The sequence below is a fragment of the Anabrus simplex genome, chromosome 11, assembly GCF_040414725.1.
Source record: "Anabrus simplex isolate iqAnaSimp1 chromosome 11, ASM4041472v1, whole genome shotgun sequence".
Classification (NCBI taxonomy): domain Eukaryota; kingdom Metazoa; phylum Arthropoda; class Insecta; order Orthoptera; family Tettigoniidae; genus Anabrus; species Anabrus simplex.
In genome coordinates this window covers 3299728-3327125 of record NC_090275.1, presented here as the reverse complement: position 1 = coordinate 3327125, position 27398 = coordinate 3299728, and the positions used below count along the sequence as shown (strand labels likewise).

General features: G+C 40.3%; 1 protein-coding gene across 1 annotated transcript in view; it reads left to right on the top strand.

The window, feature by feature from the left end:
* Vps39 (vacuolar protein sorting 39) overlaps positions 1-27398 on the top strand; it is a 219032-nt gene that overhangs the window by 161210 nt on the left and 30424 nt on the right. Inside the window, exon 15 of the mRNA XM_067155478.2 lies at positions 25191-25325. Within this exon, the coding sequence (XP_067011579.1) occupies positions 25191-25325 (135 nt within the window). The remainder of the gene's footprint in view (positions 1-25190; positions 25326-27398) is intronic.

The window sequence follows — 27398 nt, the reverse complement described above, 5'->3', positions numbered from 1 at the left end:
GCTAGACTTCACCGTCTCATTACACAACTTAATCACTGTAGTGGAGCTAGACTTCACCATCTCATTACACAGCTTAATCACTGTAGTGGAGCTAGACTTCACCATCTCATTACACAGCTTAATCACCGTAGTGGAGCTAGACTTCACCATCTCATTACACAGCTTAATCACTGTAGTGGAGCTAGACTTCACCGTCTCATTACACAGCTTAATCACTGTAGTGGAGCTTGGTTTCACCGTCTCATTACACAACTTAATCACTGTAGCGGAGCTAGGCTTCACCGTCTCATTACACAGCTTAATCACTGTAGTGGAGCTAGGCTTCACTGTCTCATTACACAGCTTAATCACTGTAGTGGAGCTAGGCTTCACTGCCTCATTACACAGCTTAATCACTGTAGTGGAGCTAGACTTCACTGTCCCATTACACAGCTTAATCACTGTAATAGAGCTAGGCTTCACAGTCTAATTACACAACTTAATCACTGCAGAGGAGCTAGACTTCACCGTCTCATTACACAACTTAATCACTGTGGTGGAGCTAGGCTTCACCATCTCATTACACATCTTAATCACTGTAATAGAGCTAGGCTTCACCATCTCATTACACAACTTAATCACTGTAATAGAGCTAGGCTTCACCATCTCATTACACAGCTTAATCACTGTAGTGGAGCTAGACTTCACCGTCTCATTACACAGCTAATCACTGTAATAGAGCTAGGCTTCACCGTCTCATTACACAACTTATTCACTGTAGTGGAGCTAGGCTTCACTGTCTCATTACACAACTTAATCACTGTAATAGAGCTAGGCTTCACCATCTCAGTACACAACTTAATCACTGTAATAGAGCTAGACTTCACCGTCTCATTACACAACTTAATCACTGTAGTGCAGCTAGGCTTCACTGTCTCATTACACAACTTAATCACTGTAGTGGAGCTAGGCTTCACCGTCTCATTACACTACTTAATCACTGTAGTGGAGCTAGGCTTCACCGTCTCATTACACAACTTAATCACTGTAATAGAGCTAGGCTTCACCATCTCATTACACAACTTAATCACTGTAGTGGAGCTAGGCTTCGTCTCATTACACAGCTTAATCACTGTAGTGGAGCTAGACTTCACTGTCTCATTACACAACTTAATCACTGTAGTGGAGCTAGGCTTCACTGTCTCATTACACAACTTAATCACTGTAATAGAGCTAGACTTCACCGTCTCATTACACAACTTAATCACTGTAGTGGAGCTAGGCTTCACCGTCTCATTACACAGCTTAATCAGTGTAGTGGAGCTAGGCTTCACTGTCTCATTACACAGCTTAATCACTGTAGTGGAGCTAGGCTTCACCGTCTCATTACACAACTTAATCACTGTAGTGGAGCTAGGCTTCACTGTCTCATTACACAGCTTAATCACTGTAGTGGAGCTAGGCTTCACCGTCTCATTACACAACTCAATCACTGTAGTGGAAATAGGCTTCACCGTCTCATTACACAACTTAATCACTCTAGTGGAGCTAGGCTTCACCATCTCATTACACAGCTTAATCACTGTAGTGGAGCTAGACTTCACTGTCTCATTACACAACTTAATCACTGTAGTGGAGCTAGGCTTCACCGTCTAATTACACAGCTTAATCACTGTAGTGGAGCTAGACTTCACTGTCTCATTACAGAACTTAATCACTGTAGTGGAGCTAGGCTTCACCGTCTAATTACACAGTTTAATCACTGTAGTGGAGCTAGGCTTCACCGTCTCATTACACAACTTAATCACTGTAGTAGAGCTAGACTTCACCGTCTAATTACACAGCTTAATCACTGTAGTGGAGCTAGGCTTCGACTCGTTACACAGCTTAATCACTGTAGTGGAGGTAGACTTCACCGTATAATTACACAGCTTAATCACTGTAGTGGAGCTAGAATTCACTGTCTCATTACACAGCTTAATCACTCTAGTGGAGCTAGGATTCACTGCCTAATTACACAGCCTAATCACTGTAATTGAGCTAGACTTCACCGTCTAATTACACAGCTTAATCACTGTAGTGGAGCTAGGCTTCACTGTCTCATTACACAGCTTAATCACTGTAGTGGAGCTAGGCTTCACCGTCTAATTACACAGCCTAATCACTGTAATAGAGCTAGACTTCACTGTCTCATTACACAACTTAATCACTGTAGTGGAGCTAGGCTTCACCGTCTCATTACACAACTTAATCACTGTAGTAGAGCTAGACTTCACCGTCTAATTACACAGCTTAATCACTGTAGTGGAGCTAGGCTTCGACTCATTACACAGCTTAATCACTGTAGTGGAGCTAGACTTCACCGTATAATTACACAGCCTAATCACTGTAATAGAGCTAGAATTCACTGTCTAATTACACAGCTTAATCACTGTAGTGGAGCTAGGCTTCACTGTCTCATTACACAGCCTAATCACTGTAGTGGAGCTAGACTTCACCATCTCATTACACAACTTAATTACTGTAGTGGAGTTGGGCTTCACCGTCTCATTACACAACTTAATCACTGTAATGGAGCTAGACTTCACTGTCTCATTACACAACTTAATTAGTGTAATAGAGCTAGGCTTCATCGTCTCATTACACAACTTAATTAGTGTAATAGAGCTAGGCTTCACTGTCTCATTACACAGCCTAATCACTGTAATAGAGCTAGACTTCACCGTCTCATTACACAGCTTAATCACTGTAGTGGAGCTAGAATTCACTGTCTCATTACACAACTTAATCACTGTAATAGAGCTAGGCTTCATCGTCTCATTACACAACTTAATCACTGTAGTGGAGCTAGGCTTCACCATCTCATTACACAGCTTAATCACTGTAGTGGAGCTAGGCTTCACCGTCTCATTACACAGCTTAATCACTGTAGTGGAGCTAGGCTTCACTGTCTCATTACACAACTTAATCACTGTAATAGAGCTAGGCTTCACCGTCTCATTACACAGCTTAATCACTGTAGTGGAGCTAGACTTCACCGTCTCATTACACAGCTTAATCACTGTAGTGGAGCTAGACTTCACCGTCTCATTACACAACTTAATCACTGTAGTGGAGCTAAGCTTCACCGTCTCATTACACAACTTAATCACTGTATTAGAGCTAGACTTCACCATCTAATTACACAGCGTAATCAGTGTATTAGAGCTAGACTTCACCATCTAATTACACAGCTTAATCACTGTATCGGAGTTAGGCTTCACCGTCTCATTACACAGCTTAATCACTGTAGCGGAGCTAGACTTCACCATCTCCTTACACAGATTAATCACTGTAATAGAGCTAGGTTTCACAGCTTAATCACTGTAGAGGAGCTTGGTTTCACCGTCTCATTACACAGCTTAATCACTGTAGTGGAGCTAGATTTCACCGTCTCATTACACAGCTTAATCACTGTAGTGGAGCTAGACTTCACCGTCTCATTACACAGCTTAATCACTGTAGAGGAGCTTGGTTTCACCGTCTCATTACACAGCTTAATCACTGTAGTGGAGCTAGACTTCACCGTCTCATTACACAGCTTAATCACTGTAGTGGAGCTAGACTTCACCGTCTAATTACACAACTTAATCACTGTAGTGGATCTATACTTCCCCATCGCATTACACAGCTTAATCACTGTAGTGGAGCTAGGCTTCACCGTCTCATTACACAGCTTAATCACTGTAGAGGAGCTTGGTTTCACCGTCTCAGTACACAGCTTAATCACTGTAGTGGAGCTAGACTTCACCGTCTCATTACACAGCTTAATCACTGTAGTGGAGCTAGGCTTCACTGTCTCATTACACAGCTTAATCACTGTAGTGGAGCTAGACTTCACCGTCTCATTACACAGCTTAATCACTGTAGAGGAGCTTGGTTTCACCGTCTCATTACACAGCTTAATCACTGTAGTGGAGCTAGGCTTCACTGTCTCATTACACAGCTTAATCACTGTAGTGGAGCTAGACTTCACCGTCTCATTACACAGCTTAATCACTGTAGTGGAGCTAGACTTCACCGTCTAATTACACAACTTAATCACTGTAGTGGATCTATACTTCGCCATCGCATTACACAGCTTAATCACTGTAGTGGAGCTAGGCTTCACCGTCTCATTACACAACTTAATCACTGTAGTGGAGCTAGGCTTCACCGTCTCATTACACGGCTTAATCACTGTAGTGGAGCTAGACTTCACCGTCTTATTACACAGCTTAATCACTGTAGTGGAGCTAGACTTCACCGTCTAATTACACAACTTAATCACTGTAGTGGAGCTAGACTTCACCGTCTCATTACACAGCTTAATCACTGTAGTGGAGCTAGGCTTCACTGTCTCATTACACAACTTAATCACTGTATTAGAGCTAGACTTCACCATCTAATTACACAGCTTAATCACTGTAGTGGAGTTAGGCTTCACCGTCTCATTACACAGCTTAATCACTGTAGTGGGGCTAGACTTCACCGTCTAATTACACAACTTAATCAATATAGTGGATCTAGACTTCCCCATCGCATTACACAGCTTAATCACTGTAGTGGAGCTAGGCTTCACCGTCCCATTACACAGCTTAATCACTGTAGTGGAGCTAGGCTTCACCGTCTCATTACACAGCTTAATCACTGTAGTGGAGCTAGGCTTCACTGTCTCATTACACAACTTAATCACTGTAATAGAGCTAGGCTTCACCGTCTCATTACACAGCTTAATCACTGCAGTGGAGCTAGACTTCACAGTCTCATTACACAGCTTAATCACTGTAGTGGGGCTAGACTTCACCATCTCATTACACAACTTAATCACTGTATTAGAGCTAGACTTCACCATCTAATTACACAGCTTAATCACTGTAGTGGAGTTAGGCTTCACCGTCTCATTACACAGCTTAATCACTGTAGAGGAGCTAGACTTCACCATCTCATTACACAGCTTAATCACTGTAGAGGAGCTTGGTTTCACAGTCTCATTACACAGCTTAATCACTGTAGTGGAGCTAGACTTCACCGTATCATTACACAGCTTAATCACTGTAGTGGAGCTAGGCTTCACTGTCTCATTACACAGCTTAATCACTGTAGTGGAGCTAGGCTTCACCGTCAAATTACACAGCTTAATCACTGTAGTGGAGCTAGGCTTCACTGTCTCATTACACAGCTTAATCACTGTAGTGGAGCTAGGCTTCACAGTCTCATTACATAACTTAATCACTGTAGTGGAGCTAGGCTTCACTGTCTCATTACACAACTTTATCACTGTAGTGGAGCTAGGCTTCACTGTCTCATTACACAGCTTAATCACTGTAGTGGAGCTACTCTTCACCGTCTCATTACACAACTCAATCACTGTAGTGGAGCTAGGCTTCACCGTCTCATTACACAACTTAATCACTCTAGTGGAGCTAGGCTTCACCGTCTCATTACACAGCTTAATCACTGTAGTGGAGCTAGACTTCACTGTCTCATTACACAGCTTAATCACTGTAGTGGAGCTAGGCTTCACTGTCTCATTACACAGCTTAATCACTGTAGTGGAGCTAGGCTTCACCGTCTCATTACACAGCTTAATCACTGTAGTGGAGCTAGGCTTCACTGTCTCATTACACAGCTTAATCACTGTAGTGGAGCTAGACTTCACCGTCTCATTACACAACTTAATCACTGTAGTGGAGCTAAGCTTCACCGTCTCATTACACAACTTAATCACTGTATTAGAGCTAGACTTCACCATCTAATTACACAGCTTAATCACTGTATTAGAGCTAGACTTCACCATCTAATTACACAGCTTAATCACTGTATCGGAGTTAGGCTTCACCGTCTCATTACACAGCTTAATCACTGTAGAGGAGCTAGACTTCACCATCTCATTACACAGATTAATCACTGTAATAGAGCTAGGTTTCACAGCTTAATCACTGTAGAGGAGCTTGGTTTCACCGTCTCATTACACAGCTTAATCACTGTAGTGGAGCTAGATTTCACCGTCTCATTACACAGCTTAATCACTGTAGTGGAGCTAGACTTCACCGTCTCATTACACAGCTTAATCACTGTAGAGGAGCTTGGTTTCACCGTCTCATTACACAGCTTAATCACTGTAGAGGAGCTTGGTTTCACCGTCTCATTACACAGCTTAATCACTGTAGTGGAGCTAGACTTCACCGTCTCATTACACAGCTTAATCACTGTAGTGGAGCTAGACTTCACCGTCTAATTACACAACTTAATCACTGTAGTGGATCTATACTTCCCCATCGCATTACACAGCTTAATCACTGTAGTGGAGCTTGGTTTCACCGTCTCATTACACAGCTTAATCACTGTAGTGGAGCTAGACTTCACCGTCTCATTACACAGCTTAATCACTGTAGAGGAGCTTGGTTTCACCGTCTCATTACACAGCTTAATCACTGTAGTGGAGCTAGGCTTCACTGTCTCATTACACAGCTTAATCACTGTAGTGGAGCTAGACTTCACCGTCTCATTACACAGCTTAATCACTGTAGAGGAGCTTGGTTTCACCGTCTCATTACACAGCTTAATCACTGTAGTGGAGCTAGGCTTCACTGTCTCATTACACAGCTTAATCACTGTAGTGGAGCTAGACTTCACCGTCTCATTACACAGCTTAATCACTGTAGTGGAGCTAGACTTCACCGTCTAATTACACAACTTAATCACTGTAGTGGATCTATACTTCCCCATCGCATTACACAGCTTAATCACTGTAGTGGAGCTAGGCTTCACCGTCTCATTACACAACTTAATCACTGTAGTGGAGCTAGGCTTCACCGTCTCATTACACAGCTTAATCACTGTAGTGGAGCTAGACTTCACCGTCTCATTACACAGCTTAATCACTGTAGTGGAGCTAGACTTCACCGTCTAATTACACAACTTAATCACTGTAGTGGATCGATACTTCCCCATCGCATTACACAGCTTAATCACTGTAGTGGAGCTAGGCTTCACCGTCTCATTACACAACTTAATCACTGTAGTGGAGCTAGGCTTCACCGTCTCATTACACAGCTTAATCACTGTATTAGAGCTAGACTTCACCATCTAATTACACAGCTTAATCACTGTAGTGGATCTATACTTCCCCATCGCATTACACAAATTAATCACTGTAGTAGAGCTAGGCTTCACCGTCTCATTACACAGCTTAATCACTGTAGAGGAGCTTGGTTTCACCGTCTCATTACACAGCTTAATCACTGTAGTGGAGCTAGACTTCACCGTCTCATTACACAGCTTAATCACTGTAGTGGAGCTAGGCTTCACTGTCTCATTACACAGCTTAATCACTGTAATAGAGCTAGGCTTCACCGTCGCATTACACAGCTTAATCACTGTATTAGAGCTAGACTTCACCATCTAATTACACAGCTTAATCACTGTAGTGGAGTTAGGCTTCACCGTCTCATTACACAGCTTAATCACTGTAGTGGAGCTATGCTTCACCGTCTCATTACACAGCTTAATCACTGTAGTGGGGCTAGACTTCACCGTCTAATTACACAACTTAATCACTCTAGTGGAGCTAGGCTTCACTGTCTCATTACACAGCTTAATCACTGTAGTGGAGCTAGACTTCACCGTCTCATTACACAGCTTAATCACTGTAGAGGAGCTTGGTTTCACAGTCTCATTACACAGCTTAATCACTGTAGTGGAGCTAGACTTCACCGTATCATTACACAGCTTAATCACTGTAGTGGAGCTAGGCTTCACTGTCTCATTACACAGCTTAATCACTGTAGTGGAGCTAGGCTTCACCGTCTCATTACACAACTTAATCACTGTAGTGGAGCTAGGCTTCACTGTCTCATTACACAGCTTAATCACTGTAGTGGAGCTAGGCTTCACCGTCTCATTACACAGCTTAATCACTGTAGTGGAGCTAGGCTTCACTGTCTCATTACACAGCTTAATCACTGTAGTGGAGCTAGGCTTCACTGTCTCATTACACAGCTTAATCACTGTAGTGGAGCTAGGCTTCACCGTCTCATTACACAACTCAATCACTGTAGTGGAGCTAGGCTTCACCGTCTCATTACACAACTTAATCACTCTAGTGGAGCTAGGCTTCACCGTCTCATTACACAGCTTAATCACTGTAGTGGAGCTAGACTTCACTGTCTCATTACACAACTTAATCACTGTAGTGGAGCTTGGTTTCACCGTCTCATTACACAGCTTAATCACTGTAGTGGAGCTAGACTTCACCGTCTCATTACACAGCTTAATCACTGTAGTGGAGCTAGGCTTCACTGTCTCATTACACAGCTTAATCACTGTAATAGAGCTAGGCTTCACCGTCGCATTACACAGCTTAATCACTGTATTAGAGCTAGACTTCACCATCTAATTACACAGCTTAATCACTGTAGTGGAGTTAGGCTTCACCGTCTCATTACACAGCTTAATCACTGTAGTGGAGCTATGCTTCACCGTCTCATTACACAGCTTAATCACTGTAGTGGGGCTAGACTTCACCGTCTAATTACACAACTTAATCACTCTAGTGGAGCTAGACTTCACCGTATCATTACACAGCTTAATCACTGTAGTGGAGCTAGGCTTCACTGTCTCATTACACAGCTTAATCACTGTAGTGGAGCTAGGCTTCACCGTCTCATTACACAACTTAATCACTCTAGTGGAGCTAGGCTTCACCGTCTCATTACACAGCTTAATCACTGTAGTGGAGCTAGACTTCACTGTCTCATTACACAACTTAATCACTGTAGTGGAGCTAGGTTTCACCGTCTAATTACACAGCTTAATCACTGTAGTGGAGCTAGGCTTCACCGTCTCATTACACAACTTAATCACTGTAGTAGAGCTAGACTTCACCGTCTAATTACACAGCTTAATCACTGTAGTGGAGCTAGGCTTCACTGTCTCATTACACAGCTTAATCACTGTAGTGGAGCTAGGCTTCACCGTCTCATTACACAGCTTAATCACTGTAGTGGAGCTAGGCTTCACCGTCTAATTACACAGCTTAATCACTGTAGTGGAGCTAGACTTCACCGTCTCATTACACAACTTATTCACTGTAGTGGAGCTAGGCTTCACTGTCTCATTACACAACTTATTCACTGTAGTGGAGCTAGGCTTCTCCGTCACATTAGACAACTTAATCACTGTACTAGAGCTAGACTTCACCGTCTCATTACACAGCTTAATCACTGTAGTGGAGCTAGAATTCACTGTCTCATTACACAACTTAATCACTGTAATAGAGCTAGGCTTCATCGTCTCATTACACAACTTAATCACTGTAGTGGAGCTAGGCTTCACCGTCTCATTACACAGCTTAATCACTGTAGTGGAGCTAGACTTCACCGTCTAATTACACAGCTTAATCACTGTAGTGGAGCTAGACTTCACCGTCTCATTACACAGCTTAATCACTGTAGTGGAGCTAGGCTTCACTGTCTCATTACACAACTTAATCACTGTAATAGAGCTAGGCTTCACCGTCTCATTACACAGCTTAATCACTGTAGTGGAGCTAAGCTTCACCGTCTCATTACACAACTTAATCACTGTATTAGAGCTAGACTTCACCATCTAATTACACAGCTTAATTACTGTATCGGAGTTAGGCTTCACCGTCTCATTACACAGCTTAATCACTGTAGAGGAGCTAGACTTCACCATCTCATTACACAGCTTAATCACTGTAATAGAGCTAGGTTTCACAGCTTAATCACTGTAGAGGAGCTTGGTTTCACCGTCTCATTACACAGCTTAATCACTGTAGTGGAGCTAGGCTTCACCGTCTCATTACACAGCATAATCACTGTAGTGGAGCTAGACTTCACCGTCTCATTACACAGCTTAACCACTGTAGTGGAGCTAGACTTCACCGTCTCATTACACAACTTAATCACTGTAGAGGAGCTTGGTTTCACCGTCTCATTACACAGCTTAATCACTGTAGAGGAGCTTGGTTTCACCGTCTCATTACACAACTTAATCACTGTAGTGGAGCTAGACTTCACTGTCTCATTACACAACTTAATCACTGTAGTGGAGCTAGGCTTCACCGTCTAATTACACAGCTTAATCACTGTAGAGGAGCTAGGCTTCACCGTCTCATTACACAGCTTAATCACTGTAGAGGAGCTAGACTTCCCCATCGCATTACACAGCTTAATCACTGTAGAGGAGCTTGGTTTCACAGTCTCATTACACAGCTTAATCACTGTAGTGGAGCTAGACTTCACCGTCTCATTACACAACTTAATCACTGTAGTGGATCTAGACTTCCCCATCGCATTACACAGCTTAATCACTGTAGAGGAGCTTGGTTTCACGGTCTCATTACACAGCTTAATCACTGTACTGGAGCTAGACTTCACCGTATCATTACACAGCTTAATCACTGTAGTGGAGCTAGGCTTCACTGTCTCATTACACAACTTAATCACTGTATTAGAGCTAGACTTCACCATCTAATTACACAGCTTAATCACTGTAGTGGAGTTAGGCTTCACCGTCTCATTACACAGCTTAATCACTGTAGAGGAGCTTGGTTTCACAGTCTCATTACACAGCTTAATCACTGTAGTTGAGCTAGACTTCACCGTCTCATTACACCGCTTAATCACTGTAGTGGAGCTATGCTTCACTGTCTCATTACACAACTTAATCACTGTATTAGAGCTAGACTTCACCATCTAATTACACAGCTTAATCACTGTAGAGGAGCTAGACTTCACCGTCTCATTACACAGCTTAATCACTGTAGTGGAGCTAGACTTCACCGTCATATTACACAGCTTAATCACTGTAGTGGAGCTAGGCTTCAATGTCTCATTACACAACTTAATCACTGTATTAGAGCTAGACTTCACCATCTAATTACACAGCTTAATCACTATAGTGGAGTTAGGCTTCACCGTCTCATTACACAGCTTAATCACTGTAGTGGAGCTAGGCTTCACCGTCTCATTACACAGCTTAATCACTGTAGTGGAGCTAGACTTCACCGTCTAATTACACAACTTAATCACTATAGTGGATCTAGACCTCCCCATCGCATTACACAGCTTAATCACTGTAGTGGAGCTAGGCTTCACCGTCTCATTACACAACTTATTCACTGTATTAGAGCTTGACTTCACCATCTAATTACACCGCTTAATCACTGTAGTGGAGTTAGGCTTCACCATCTAATTACACAGCTTAATCACTGTAGAGGAGCTAGACTTCACCATCTCATTACACAGCTTAATCACTGTAATAGAGCTAGGTTTCACAGCTTAATCACTGTAGAGGAGCTTGGTTTCACCGTCTCATTACACAGCTTAATCACTGTAGTGGAGCTAGACTTCACCGTCTCATTACACAACTTAATCACTGTAATAGAGCTAGGTTTCACCGTCTCATTACACAACTTAATCACTGTAGTGGAGCTAGGCTTCACCGTCTCATTACACAACTTATTCACTGTATTAGAGCTTGACTTCACCATCTAATTACACCGCTTAATCACTGTAGTGGAGTTAGGCTTCACCATCTAATTACACAGCTTAATCATTGTAGAGGAGCTAGACTTCACCATCTCATTACACAGCTTAATCACTGTAATAGAGCTAGGTTTCACAGCTTAATCACTGTAGAGGAGCTTGGTTTCACCGTCTCATTACACAGCTTAATCACTGTAGTGGAGCTAGACTTCACCGTCTCATTACACAACTTAATCACTGTAATAGAGCTAGTTTTCACCGTCTCATTACACAACTTAATCACTGTAGTGGAGCTAGGCTTCACCGTCTCATTACACAGCTTAATCACTGTAGAGGAGCTTGGTTTCACCGTCTCATTACACAGCTTAATTACTGTATTGGAGCTAGACTTCACCGTCTCATTACACAGCTTAATCACTGTAGTGGAGCTAGGCTTCACTGTCTCATTACACAACTTAATCACTGTATTAGAGCTAGACTTCACCATCTTATTACACAGCTTAATCACTGTAGTGGAGTTAGGCTTCACCGTCTCATTACACAGCTTAATCATTGTAGTGGAGCTAGGCTTCACTGTCTCATTACACAACTTAATCACTATAGTGGATCTAGACTTCCCCATCGCATTACACGGCTTAATCACTGTAGTGGGGCTAGGCTTCACCGTCTCATTACACAGCTTAATCACTGTAGAGGAGCTAGACTTCACCGTCTCATTACACAGCTTAATCACTGTAGTGGTGCTAGACTTCACCATCTAATTACACAGCTTAATCACTGTAGAGGAGCTAGACTTCACCGTCTCATTACACAGCTTAATCACTGTAGAGGAGCTAGACTTCACCGTCTCATTACACAGCTTAATCACTGTAGAGGAGCTAGACTTCACCGTCTCATTACACAGCTTAATCACTGTAGAGGAGCTAGAATTCACCGTCTCATTACACAGCTTAATCACTGTAGTGGAGCTTGGCTTCACTGTCTCATTACACAGCTTAATCACTGTAGTGGAGCTAGGCTTCACTGTCTCATTACACAGCTTAATCACTGTAGAGGAGCTAGGCTTCACTGTCTCATTACACAGCTTAATCACTGTAGTGGAGCTAGGCTTCACTGTCTCATTACACAACTTAATCACTGTAGTGGAGCTAGGCTTCACTGTCTCATTACACAACTTAATCACTGTAGTGGAGCTAGGCTTCACTGTCTCATTACACAGCTTAATCACTGTATTAGAGCTAGACTTCACCATCTAATTACACAGCTTAATCACTGTAGTGGAGCTAGACTTCACCGTCTCATTACACAGCTTAATCACTGTAGTGGAGCTAGACTTCACCATCTCATTACACAGCTTAATCACTGTAGTGGAGTTAGACTTCACCGTCTCATTACACAGCTTAATCACTGTAGTGGAGCTAGACTTCACCATCTAATTACACAGCTTAATCACTGTAGTGGAGCTAGACTTCACCGTCTCATTACACAGCTTAATCACTGTAGTGGAGCTAGACTTCACCATCTCATTACACAGCTTAATCACTGTAGTGGAGCTAGGTTTCACAGGTTAATCACTGTAGTGGAGCTAGGTTTCACAGCTTAATCACTGTAGTGGAGTTAGGTTTCACCGTCTCGTTACACAACTTAATCACTGTAGTGGAGCTAGGTTTCACCGTCTCGTTACACAACTTAATCACTGTAATGGAGCTAGGTTTCACTGTACCGGGCGAGTTGACCATGCGCATAGAGGCGCGCGGCTGTGAGCTTGCATCCGGGAGATAGGGGGTTCGAATCCCACTGTCAGCAGCCCTGAAGATGGTTTTCTGTGGTTTCCCATTTTCACACCAGGCAAATGCTGGGGCTATACCTTAATTAAGGCCATGGCCGCTTCCTTCCAACTCCTAAGCCATTCCTATCCCATCGTCGCCTTAAGACCTGTCTGTGTCGGTGCGACGAAGTTTCACTGTCTCATTACACAACTTAATCACTGTAATGGAGCTAGGTTTTACTGTCTTATTACCTGGAGGCAACTGACCAGATCTCCAGCTATACAAAATACTGTATGTGCATTTTTGCCATTGTAATTTTTGGTCCTAACAAAGGTGCTTTCTATTGGACCAGATGGACTGTTGTGAAATTTGATGGGATTTATGGATAAGCTGACTCAAAATGTACGTGATGGACATGATTTACTTGCCAGTTGTTAATTCAGGCAGATATTTCAAAAATAATCTATTAGACATCAGGAAATTAAAGCAAACACTCATACTGGGCATGTCATGCACTTGATTGGAGTTTGTAAGCGGAGGTTAAAAAGTACCTTCATTGTCAGTATGAACTGTAATCAGAAAGTCTCCACCCAAAATAACCTGTTGCGCAAACTATGCACACATCACCGATGGCTTTTTTCTCACCCCGTTGCAGAATATTCATGTCCCGTTTGTGCCAAAGAGGCGGATGAGGTAGGTGTCAGGCTTATTTAAAGTCTACTCCTGTCGACAAGCTCTGTCAGCTTGCAGGGATTGCACCACCACATGTTCAGCGAACAAGGAAAGAACACGAGTTGAACAAGAAAATGCTCAGGGACTGAAGTCCAGGAACATATTTTATATACATCGGAGGAAGTAATTGGATCAGCTGAAAAAGCAAGATTACCATTGGAAAACAATGTCTCTCAACAGGTAGCAGTAGCTGAGTGGTTACCACCTGGCTACAAAGAGAAGTGGACAACGTAGAGATACCTGAACAGGTTGAGATCAGATGTGACCTTGGCGAGATGGGGTTAGATCGATTCTAAACAGATCAAGTGTGAATGCAGAGCACATGCCTGTGCCCATCGTCGTGTACAGAAGACGAACTCTTTCAAGACCAAATTGATGTAGCGAAGTTTTGGTCGAAATTTATATAATGTGACTGAATGTAATTGTAACTGTATGTTCTAGATGTTTCTTTCACAAGAATAATAATTGTCGGTGAAGATCAGAAGAAGATTGTCCTGTAGAGCATCCAGTGTCTGGACCTTATGGCTCACGTCACCCACTTCAAGTACTGTGCTACACAACCGTAACTCCAGAAGTGACCTAAAACAGAACACAGCCAGGAAGGAGTTTTACAGGTTAGGGGCTGATGACCTCGATGTTAGGCCCCTTTAAACAACAAGCATCATCATCATCAATAAAAGCAAGGAGCTAACCCTCACTTTAGCAGAAACCGAAGCAGCCATACAGATTCTCCCAGCTGAAGCAGAGAACGACTTGACGTATGAAGCAAAGAAAAAATCCCTTACCTAATAAGCGGATTTAAGAAAAATGATAACACTAGAATAAACAATGAACTACAACGCAAAATCAGGCAAAGCGACATAGTCGTAACTAAAGCGGATAAGGGAGGAACTATAGTCATTTTAAACAAAACCGATTATATTGAGAAAACCGAAACCTTTCTCAACAATAATAAGTTCAAAGTTGTAAGTAAAGATCCCACCTCACGGATTCAAAGAAATTTGAAAGGAATACTTAACAAACTACTTTCCTTCTAGGTGAGCAAGAATCACAAAAATTGGTAAATATGAACCCAGGACTTGCCTACGGCAAGAGCCATGCCCAAGTTGCATAAAAAAGATATACCTATTATACCAGTACTCAATTTCCGTAAGAGCCCCATATATAAAACACACAAACGGATTAGCATACCGAAAATAGAAGAGTTCATCACAATCCTTAAATTTGTACATAAGCGGAACTACTTTTTATTTAACAACAAGATATACCATGGGAGCACCAGCCTCAGGCATATTAGCTAATATATATTTGGATCACTTGAAACATTCTCGTATTGTAGACCACATTAAAGGGCTTGATTTGTGGGTACGCTATGTAGATGATACATATGCTATAATTAATAAGGATCTCAATGATAGTCTTAGAATTTTGAACGTCCTGAACACTCTAGATCCTAATATACAGTTTACTATTGAAGAAGAGAAAAACGGTTCGATAACTTTTTAGACGTTACAACAACTAGAAAAGGGAACCAATTTTGTTTTGGAATTCATAGAAAGCCTACATTCACTCCAACCATGATTCGTAATAATTCTCTACATCCTGACTCACAGAAAAAAATCACGTATTATAACTTTATTAATAGGGCCTTCAAAAATCTGTTAAACAACAAAGAGGGGCATAAAGAACTTGCTTTCATCCGACAACAGGTCTTCATTAATGGCTTTAGTCTTAAAACTATTAACAGGTTAATTACTAAACGTAAATGTAAACAACAAACAAATTTAATAAAACAGTCGGAGCAAACGAAAAGTACGTGAGGTTCACCTACAACAATCCTAACATTTACGTAATTACTAATTTACTTTACAATGGCGAAAAATGAAAGTATCCTCCTATTCAATACATCATATATTCCGTCATTAGACGGAGTAAACAAGTTCAGACATGTTTCGGCTCGTTTGAGCCATCTTCAGTGAAAAAATTAGGGGGGTTGGAATAATTTACATAATGAGTTGAAAAAATGCTAAAAAACATAATGAAAGCGCAAATGAAAAAACAAACAAAAGAGAGCCTAGACGGAAACAAAATAGCACAAATATACAATATTTACATCAATATGCAGAGCAAAAAACAACTTATTGCGACAAAATTCAGTGAAACAGGTGTTAATTTGAAATAATAATTGATACTAAAAACTGCGTTAACCTAAGAAACAAGGGAATGAGAAAACAAAAACAAAATCCTAGTGGAAACCCATCACATAAAATTGGTCAGGAGGAGAGCGGGAGCAAACATTTTGAGAGAAACCAAGCCTGAATTAACCTGCAGGCGAAAAGCCTGTGATAAGGAGAAAAAAACACCTTAAATTTAAGCCTTCAGAAATAGCAGCATTCTTAATATCTTCTCAATCTAGCAGTCCCTTTCTTCATTATTGTTTCATAATGTTGGCTGGTGTTTTGCCTTATTATAGAGGGGTCGGAAGGGCCGCATATAAAAATATGAGAAGCTGTGTTAGGTAGAAGACAGATGCATAGTAAATTGTAGTAATCTAGTGGAAACCGTCAATGAAGTTCTAATCTGTAATTGACAGCGATTTCAAACTGTTTTGCCGTTTTTATAAACTAATAATTTGTAAACTATGAGGTCCACAACCTCACCATGTGCTACTATTATTCATTTCCATCTGCATCATTTGTTTTCTCATTCCCTTGTTTCTTAGGTTAACGCAGTTTTTAGTATCAATTATTATTTCAAATTAACACCTGTTTCACTGAATTTTGTTGCAATAAGTTGTTTTTTGCTCTGCATATTGATGTAAATATTGTATATTTGTGCTATTTTGTTTCCGTCTAGGCTCTCTTTTGTTTGTTTTATCATTTGCGCTTTCATTATGTTTTTTAGCATTTTTTCAACTCATATTATGTAAATTATTCCAACCCCCCTAATTTTTTCACTGAAGATGGCTCAAACGAGCCGAAACATGTCTGAACTTGTTTACTCCGTCTAATGACGGAATATATGATGTATTGAATAGAAGGATACTTTCATTTTTCGCCATTGTAAAGTGAAAACCGTCAATACGGAATGATTCTAATATCTTGTAATTACTAATTTATTTAAGAAATATGATATCAAGGTAGCGTTTTCAACAAACAGTAACACTAGGCACAGGTTTTTCAACCATAACATGGTTAATAAGAACAAAGAAGAATGTTTCCAGGATTCAGGGATTTATAAGTTGATATGCAACCAGTGCAAGGCCACATATGTCGAGCAATCCGGACGGAACTTTGCAATAAGGTATCAAGAACACGTCAATGCGGAAAAACATAGAAGGTTTTCCACAATGGGAATACATATGAAAGAGACGGGTCATAAATTTATAGATATCAAACAAGACCTCGTAATCATTAATAGACTAAATAAAGGAAGACTGATGAATAGTTTAGAAAATATTCACATTTTTCTGGCGAAGTTAATTCATAAGGACAAGAACTTAAAAGAAATGAATGAACAAAGAAATCCCTTATACGAACATATATTGAGATACATGGAATTATTAGGTACTAATCAAATACGCCCACCAATTGTAACAAGCAATCACGAGGTCGCCGTTACAGACAGAAGCCACCTCCTCGCGTGAAACAACAAATGAAGACACGTCCTCGCTTCCCCTCACCTCTCCGAATCAAGCTAGCATACAGACCTCATCACACCGCTATTACACAAGGTCGAGGACAGCAGAATCAGACCCACACCCTTAATTACAGGAAGTAAAGGAAGTAAATTGGACAGGGGTAAATTCAACATATTTCTCAATTAACTCCCATTATTCTAAACAGTTTCCTTAGGCAACACATCCCCAGGCGATTTTAACTAATAGACGCATATTTCTTTCTGCCGGTTACAGATTGTACAACAAGCTATCCGACTTGACGATTTTATGAATACAAAAATTGTTTAATTCAACCAACAGCGGACACACCCTTTCCACTTAGAAAAAGGATAAGCAAGAGAATCACGCTTTATAGTACAGTACAAAAGTAATGCGCAGTAAACAAGAAGTCAAGAAGAAACAGACTCCAGCAAAAAACTTTTCTTCAGGATCATAACACTAAAATATCTTTTAGTTTTTTAAACAACAAGTGATTTTATTAAGCCGTTGGGATTTAAAATGGAACCAGACATTCTAGTCCATATATAATATTTTAAATTTATTTTAAATTTAACGTCCTAGTAACAACCTCCCCCCTCCGCACACTACCTCCCCCCCTCCCACCCATCCGTCCGTACTAACACCAGTTTTTAATGTCAACATGTGATTGTTGTATGCTGTTTTTATCTAAGCTTTTATGTAAGCAGCTGATGATGATCGCAAAGCGATCTAAGCATGTCCTGATATAATTAATGTTTATATAAGTAGCCAAAGGCTAAATAAAAAGAAAGGTATCGATTAGGTGGAAACATTTTTCTTATATTGATTAAGTGGTGAGGTTATGTAGAAAGTTTCACGAGCGGAGTCACAGTCCTCAGATGCACTATCGCTGCTAAAACTACTATCAGATAATTCTGAGTTATCTTCATCACCACTATCAAGAAGAAATTGCAGAATTCTTTCCTCTTCCTCCTCGCGATGTTTACACGACATCTTGCTCCGTGTGTGGTAGCATTCATTTCATGAACAAGATGACCGAATTTAAAAGCAAAATAAACATTAAGAAAATGGCCTTCGGATAATAACACGCAAGCACTATCTGGATCGTAATTCTATACAATCGAAAGAAATCTATAATCAGACACACGTATTTCCAACTTGAGTACACCCGTCATTGTAGCAGAATGGGTTAAGGTGAGTGTTGAAAGTCGTGGAGACTGTGATGAATTCTTGAACTGAGTTTATTATTTTAAAGCTAACCAAAAATCCTGTTCCAAATTCTGGGACATTTTCATCACTCTCTTCCCGGGTATGCCTTTATAAAGTCTGTACCCTGAGATTCCAAGGCATCCTGGTCAGTGTTTCTAATTTTGTGTAATCCCATGATACGAATTTTTGTTGATCCATTATTACATAAAATCAGCTTCATGGTTCGTCTCGCACTTTAACAGATTCACAACTAAATATTTTTTATTTTCCACCTTGTCGATACATTAATTGCTTAAGGCAACATATTGGTTAAAAGTGGTACATGTTTCATATATTATTTACATCTTCAGCCACATAACACTTTTTAGATGAAAAATTCATATATTGACAAAGTATCAATGCTTGAGGGGAAGTGTCCTTAAAATTAACATAAGACGATTAGTAAATTAACATAAGATTAATTTTAAGAACACTTCCTCCCAAGCATTGATACTCTGTCAATATATGAACTTTTCATCTAAACAGTGTTATGTGGTTGAAGATGTAAATAATATATGAAACATGTACCACTTTTAACCAATAAGTCACCTTAAGCAATTAATATATCGACAAAGTGGAAAATGAAAAATATTTAGTTGTGAATTTGGTCCATTATGTCGGTGATCACTTTTAGTTTACCGGTCTGCATGAGTGAGTTTATATCGTGTGTAGAGAAGTATGTTATCTGCTTTGGTTTGATTCTTGACTTTGTCTCGTTCGTGCATGTGGTACTGGGGTATTTCCGTGCCTCCGACTTCACGGTATCTTTTAAATGGCAGCCCACCGTATCCAAATGCTGCCTTCTCTGAACTCTTGGTTCAGTCGGTGGTGTATTTCTTAAAAGAGCTTCCGTGCTCAACTGTCAATGTGTCACCTGTGTGGGACTGAATTACAACTCTGGACGTGATCCAGTGGGCTGATAATGAGGCTGCTCCTCTGGAGTACAGACGCCTTGTGCAGCCACCCCTAACCTGGAGAACAGACACTGCATAATGGATTCCAGTGTCATTACCTCCACTGTGGGGCCCATCACCCCACCTGAAAGGGCTCATTCGCCGAACCCATTGGTGTTGGCAGTTTTACAGCTGGGTGCCAGACCAGCAAATGGTCCTCCTTTCTCATTCCAGGCTTGAGACCGGACAACGGCGGAGTTTGAGGTATTTATTTTATTTATTTATTTATAAAGCATTCATCATTGTTAATGTTAAGAAATTGCCTGACGTGTTTCATAATAGGTAATTGTACAGCTAAATGAATGAAGGATCAATTAAGACATCAGAACATAGCTGCATGCCTGTCCACAGCATGACAAAATGATTTCGAACAGGAATCAGGATTGAATTAAAAGCTTGCACTTTTATATAGAGATTACCAAGATTTCTTCCTCATCTCCTTAGCGTTGTCATGCATGAGCAGGATCTGCTCGTAGGATCTTCAGTTGCCATTTCATTGTTCCGTGTGTACGCTGGTTATATGGTTAAAGTCTATATTGATGAAGTCCTCCCATCTTTGTTAAGATCTGCCACGTGAACGCTGGCCTTCAATCCTTCAGCAGTAGGATATGTTGGGTAAATTCCAGGTGCTGCTCTGAAGATGACCGAACGAGTTGGCCGTGTGGTTAGGGGCGCGCAGCTGTGAGCTTTAATCCAGGAGATAGTGGGTTGGAATCCCACTGTTGGCAGCCCTGAAGATGGTTTTTCTTAGTTTTCCATTTTCACACCAGGCAAATGTTGCGGCTGTACCTTAATTAAGGCCATGGGCGCTTCCTTCCAACTCCTAGGCCTTTCCTATCCCATCGTCACCATAAGACTTATCTGTGTCGGTGCAACGTAAAGCCACTAGCAAAAAAGATAATAATACTAATAATAATAATAATAATAATAATAATAATAATAATAATAATAATAATAGATAGCTCTCAAGATGTGTTCAAGCCATCGTGGATAGGAGCGGTGCCAAACTGTCGAAGAGTGTAACATGGTCTAAAAGGGAGACTCGCGTATCCATGACATGAAGACAGTTCTGTAGATCCTCAATGACGTATCCTTCCACCTCGTCCACCTCGCATTAATCCTCACGTCGCCATTGACTTCACTATTACTTTTTCTAATCCGAACATACAGTAGGATTATTAGCTCTTAAACACTAGTGTCGGTTTTGTTCCAATCAATCACTACTGATCTGCATTTAGGGCAGTCGCCCAGGTGGCAGATTTCCTACTGTTCTTTTCCTAGCCTTTTCTTAAATGACTGCAAAGAAATTGGAAATTTATTGAACATCTCCCTTGGTAAGTTATTCCAATCCCTAACTCCCCTTCCTATAAACGAATATTTGCCCCAATTTGTCCTCTTGAATTCCAACTTTATCTTCATATTGTGATCTTTCCTACTTTTAAAGACACCACTCAAACTTATTCGTCCGCTGATGTGTCCTCCCTCTCTACTGACAGCTCGGAACACACCACTTAGTCGAGCAACTCGTCTCCTTTCTCCCAAGTCTTCCCAGCCCAAACTTTGCAACATTTGTGTAACGCTACTCTTTTGTCGGAAATTGCCCAGAATAAATCGAGCTGCTTTTCTTTGGATATTTTCCAGTTCCAGAATCAAGTATTCCTGGTGAGGGTACCATACACTGGAACCATACTCTGGTTGGGGTCTCACCAGAGACAAATATGCTCTTTCCTTTACATCCTTACTACAACCCCTAAATACCCTCATAACCATGTGCAGAGATCTGTACCCTTTATTTACAATCATATTTATGTGATTTCCCCAATGAAGATCTTTCCTTATGTTAACACCTAGGTATTTACAATGATCCCCAAAGGGAACTTTCACCCCATCAACGCAGTAATTAAAACTGAGAGGACTTTTCCTATTTGTGAAACTCACAACCTGACTTTTATCCCCGTTTATCATCATACCATTGCCCACTGTCCATCTCACAACATTATTGAGGTCATTTTGCAGTTGCTCACAATCTTGTAACTTATTACTCTGTACAGAATAACATCATCCGCAAAAAGCCTTATCTCTGATTCCACTTCTTTACACATATCATTGATATATATATAAGAAAACATAAAGGTCCAATAATACTGCCTTGAGGAATTCCCCTCTTAATTTTTACAGGGACAGATAAAGCTTCACCTACCCTAATACTCTGAGTTCTGTTTTCTAGAAACAGAGCCACCCATTCAGTCACTCTTTTGTCAAGTCCAATGGCACTGATTTTTGCCAGCAGTCTCCCATGATCTACTTTATCAAATGCCTTGGACAGGTCAGTCGCGATACAGTTCATTTGACCTCCTGAATCCAGGATATCTGCTATATCTTGCTGGAATTCTACAAGTTGGGCTTCAGTGTTTAAAGGATAAGCTTACAATCTTACAGAATAAGGATCTTATTGGTTGTTTGTGACCACTGGCCTACAGCCGTTGCAGGATCAAATTCTTTTACTGCAGCTCCATTCATATTACACATCACCAAAGCACATAGAAGGTTCGTCCGACTAAATGTTCACTCACACGAGAGACTGGAAGACAATAGACAGTAGCTTGTCATCACCAACAGTTTCTACTCTTATCACTCATTTTGTTCGCACCATTTTCACATTTCACATGAGATCTCACCAGATTAGTTCCAGTTTGGCTATGCTAATGTATCAAATATGGCTGTACACTTGACTGTCTTTCTGCACCTCAAGAGCAGAACTAGCAGGTAGGTAAACTCTCTTCTGCTGTATCGTCTCTAATAGAGGTGTTTATTACATTTGGACCATGGATAGTTTTGAGTAATGCAAGTGATGCATGTAGTTCAATAGTGCTGAGAAATAGGAGAGATGAATTCTTCATGATTTCTAAAAGAGTCAAAAAAAAAAGTGAAGCATGCAAGTTTTCTCAGTAGACTGGAGCTGCTTTATCTTTACTTGCAATAACATTTTCCAGGTGGACAGTAACACATAACCAACCTTGCCTTACGCTGTGCAAATACTCTATCACGGCTTCAGTTCTCCTAGTCTCTTGGGAGACTGCTGGTAGAGAGGGATTTCAGCAGTGAATTAAGTTCATCAACGCAGTCAACATTTTTTTATGAAAATGTATACACTTCACTTGTGCACCAAGCAGAGAAGCAACACAGTCTTTCCAATGCCAACAGCCATTCGGAAATACAAAGTTTTTCAAGTTCCTTTTCAAGGGCTGAGTGATAGGAAAATTTGATTTTGAACTAGAGAACTAGTTTTTCCACACATCCACTTTCGACTGATCCATCCAGCAGTAAACAAGCTTGCAGCTACTTACTAAGCAACTAGTTCTTTTTTGCCGTACTCCTCCTCCTCGGTTCCACCCCCAGTTTCTCAGGTCTAGGGAAATCTTTAAATGGCTGATTTTCTGCAATATGCAGTATTGACAATCCACGTGTCCAGAAACAACACTGCCAGAGATTTCTAGTTGAAATGGTCCATTAAAACCAGTCTCTGATCTGAAGAATTTGGGAACAAAACACACACTTGTAGTTCTATCAAATGCTAGCCAAGGCAGTGTAAAGTCAGGTATGTACCTTTAAAGGTGGTAAGGAATGGAAAAAACCCTCTCTATTATAACAGAGAAATACAGAGGTTAAGAGGGAGGTGCAGTTAGCAATGATTACAGGAGTAAGGAGAGATTGAAGGAAATTACTAGGAAAATGAATTTTAAAGTCTACTAATAACATGATGCCAAGCATAATTTGCAGTCGTATGAATTTTAGTGTGAAATGGAATGGTATGTACAGTATTTGAAGGCAGAAACAGGTTCCAGGAAGGAAGTGTACATGTGAGGACTTACAGAAGGCAGAAGTATGTGAAGATAGTTGTCCAGATTGAGGAGGCAACTAATACTGGCAAAATACTCCAATATAGTTTGATATTGAAGACATTTACAGAAGTTGAAAACTAAAAAAGTAGATAGGAGTTGATAAAATTCCTGGGCAGTGGGTTGGAATATAGTGTCATATCAAATTATTTGATTTCTGTGTGCATGTGAAGGACCTACACCAAGTGAACGAGAAGTTGGTACAGTGGCCCCAATGTTCAAAGGAAAGGGTGATAAACAGTAAGTGGATGATTACTATTCGGTCAGCTTGACGTGTGTTGCTCGTAGGCTCTGATTATATTAGACATGTCTGGAAAATTACTAACTGGTTTGATAGAACACAGTTCAGGCTTAGGGAAGAATATTCCAGTGAGGCTCAGTGTGCATGATTCGACCTGCCCAAGGCATTTGTTAGGGTAGGTCATGGGAGAGGACTGGACAAAAGAGTGATTTGAATGGGTGGATAAATTTCTAGAAAACAGGACTCAGGTAGGTAAAGCATTATCTGACCCTGTAGTGATTAAAAGGAGAGGTTCCACAAGGAGTAAAGAAGTGGCAGATGATGTTATACTGGATAGAGTTATAAGAATGTGAGCAGTTCCAAAAAAGATGTGAGATGGACAGCAGACAGTGGTGGTCAGGTTGTATGTTTTAAGTTGATGGGGTGAAACTACCTTACGGGGATCACTGTAGGTATCAAGGAAAGATCTTTAATGGAGTAATCGCATAAATGGGATTTTAAATAAAGGTTAGAGATCTCTTCATATGATTATGAGAATATTTAGAGGTTGTAGTAAGGATGTAAAGGGAGAGCATATAAGACCCCAGTTAGAATATGTTTCTAGTGATGGGATCGGCACCAGGGTAACATGATTCGCGAACTGGGAATAGATGCAAAGAAAGCAGCACGAATTGTTCTGGATGATTTCCAACAAATGAGCAGTGTTACAAAAATGTTCCAAACTTTGGGCTAGAAAGACTTCTGAGTAAGGAGATAGCTGCTCAACTACGCGGCGTGTTCCAAGCTATGAGTGGAGAGATATTAGAAGTAGGAAAAATCAAAATATGTAGTAGAAGGAAGACTTTGGACAAATATTCGTATATAAGAAGACGAATTAGAGATTGGAGTAATTTACTGAGGGATTCGTTCAGTAAATTTCTAAGTTCTTTGAAATTATTTAAGAAAATACTACATAAACAGTTGATAGAGAATCTGCCACCTGAGTGATCGCAGATCAGTGGTGATTGATTGATTGATTGATTGATTGATTGATTGATTGATTGATTGATTGGTTGGTTGGTTGGTTGGTTGGTTGGTTGGTTGGTTGGTTGGTTGGTTGGTTGGTTGGTTGGTTGGTTGGTTGGTTGGTTGGTTGGTTGGTAATGTTAAATGTTCTCACCTTGTTTTCTTTCTTTAGGCTCTGTCAGTTCTTCCTGACAAAGTTCCCTTGGTGAGGATAAAACATTTCTTGGAGACAAGTTTACACAACAAGCTGAACGAAAGGCGGAGAACACAGGTGTTGAAGGGACTTTTGTATGCAGAGCACTTGCAGGTAAGTATATACAGCATACTATGGCTGATGTGGGTGCAATATTTTAAATTTTGAGTATCTACTCAGTCATGTGCAAAAGAACGGATGGGAGTCCTAATTCTTAACGACTTATATAAGACAACCCCTTGAAAATTATCTTGATTTTTAGGAAAAAATAATTTTATTATTCATAAGAGTGTCATTTATAAATGTTATGAAATAAAACACATCACCTAGTATTATTGTTGTAATAAAAAATTTAACAAATAACAATGACACTTTGCTTAATATAAGTGATTCTGTCCTAATGAAAAATAATCTTAATTTAGTTTTTAGTCATCACTTTCACGGCTAGACTCTGAAGTCACTTGATCCATATTGTATTCAAATGCAAAGTCAAATCAGGAAGGAACACTTGGAATCTTTTAACTCAGGGCCATCCTGATCTTTCATACCTATAAAAATAGTTATTTCATCACAAAATATTGAGTACTTTACCCTTACCTCACAAAGTCACTAAGGATAACAAGTCATGTTTCATCCCTCTTATTGGACATCTTCAGCTACCAGTGATAAAAACCAAACCCCATGGCACTACAGCCCGAAGGCCTGCAGATTGTGGTCTGCACGACGAATCCTCTCGGCCGTTATTCTTGGCTTTTTAGACCGGGGTCGCTATCTCACCGTCAGATAGCTCCTCAATTCTAATCACGTAAGCTGAGTGGACCTCGAACCAGCCCTCAGGTCCAGGTAAAAATTCCTGACCTGGCCGGGAATCGAACCGGGGGCCTCCGGGTAAGAGGCAGACACGCTACCCCTACACCACGGGGCCGGCTTGATAAAAATATGCACCTATGAATTTAAACATAGCACTCAGTTGCAATAAAATTTAAATTGGAAATTCTTCAAAAATCCATCCATTGTCTTAAATATGTGAACAAAAATGTCACGACACATGTAACATAATGAGAAATGCATAAAAGCTGATATCTTGAGAATACAGGAGTTGAACCAATTTAAGATAGAGGTGGTAAACAAGTCATGCCGGTGTTCTAGAAGAATACTACTGTTTTGATGTACAAATATTGCAGAAACGGAATAAGGGATCAGAAAATTAATAAATTCATCAACATTAACCCCAGGCTCCCAACAGCTAGAGCTCTACCCAAAATTAACAAAAAAAAGATAGCCCCGCCAGTCAGACCCATCATTCATTTTAAGAACTGTCCTGTTTATAAAATTTCTCAGTTTATTCACAGTTTTTCCAAAAAACATCGTATTTCACTAATAAATGTTCCTTTAAAACTTTAGTTGAATTTTGCAATATTGCTAAAAATTACAACCACATTACACTCTTGATAATCTTAACATGAACTCTAGCCTTCCCATAATGAGCACTATTAATGTAATGAAGGAAAATCTCATTAATTTCAGCAGACAAGCAATTTAAGAATTTATGGCCATCTTGGAAATTCTTTTAAATAATTTTTTCCTCGTTCAGTAATGTCATGGATCTTCCCATGGGTCTACCTGCTTCTGGAATCCTAGCCAACATTTATGTTGATAATTTAGAAAGTACATGGTTTTGGAAGAAAAACAGCAAGAAAATATTACAAAATATGGCTGGGGTGGCAGAAGAATAAAATCACTAATTGATTACTTGCCGGTGGAAAGACACTTGATGAATGTAACATTCGATGGAGATCATAGACTTTTGATAGCAAAAATAACAGTGGGGAAAATGGAAAAATTAAAGGAAATAAGAGACTGTAAAATAAAATTATGCAAATTAAAAGATAGAACATACAGGAAGAATTTCTGGAGAGAATGAAACAACAGATTCCAGTTGCTGAAGTAGGAAATGTGAAATATGAATGGTCGAACTTTAAAAGGGCATTTGTAAGTGGGGCAGAGAGTGCCTGTGGTAGAGCATTGACGACAGGAGACACCGTGGTGGAATGAGGCTGTGAGAGAAGCAGTGAAAGAAAAGAAGAAAGCATGGCAAGAGTCGAATAGAGATTTTAAAAAGAAAAGGAAGCAAAAGAAGGTAGCATGATAATAAAAGGAAATATAAGAAATTTGTAAGAGAAGTAA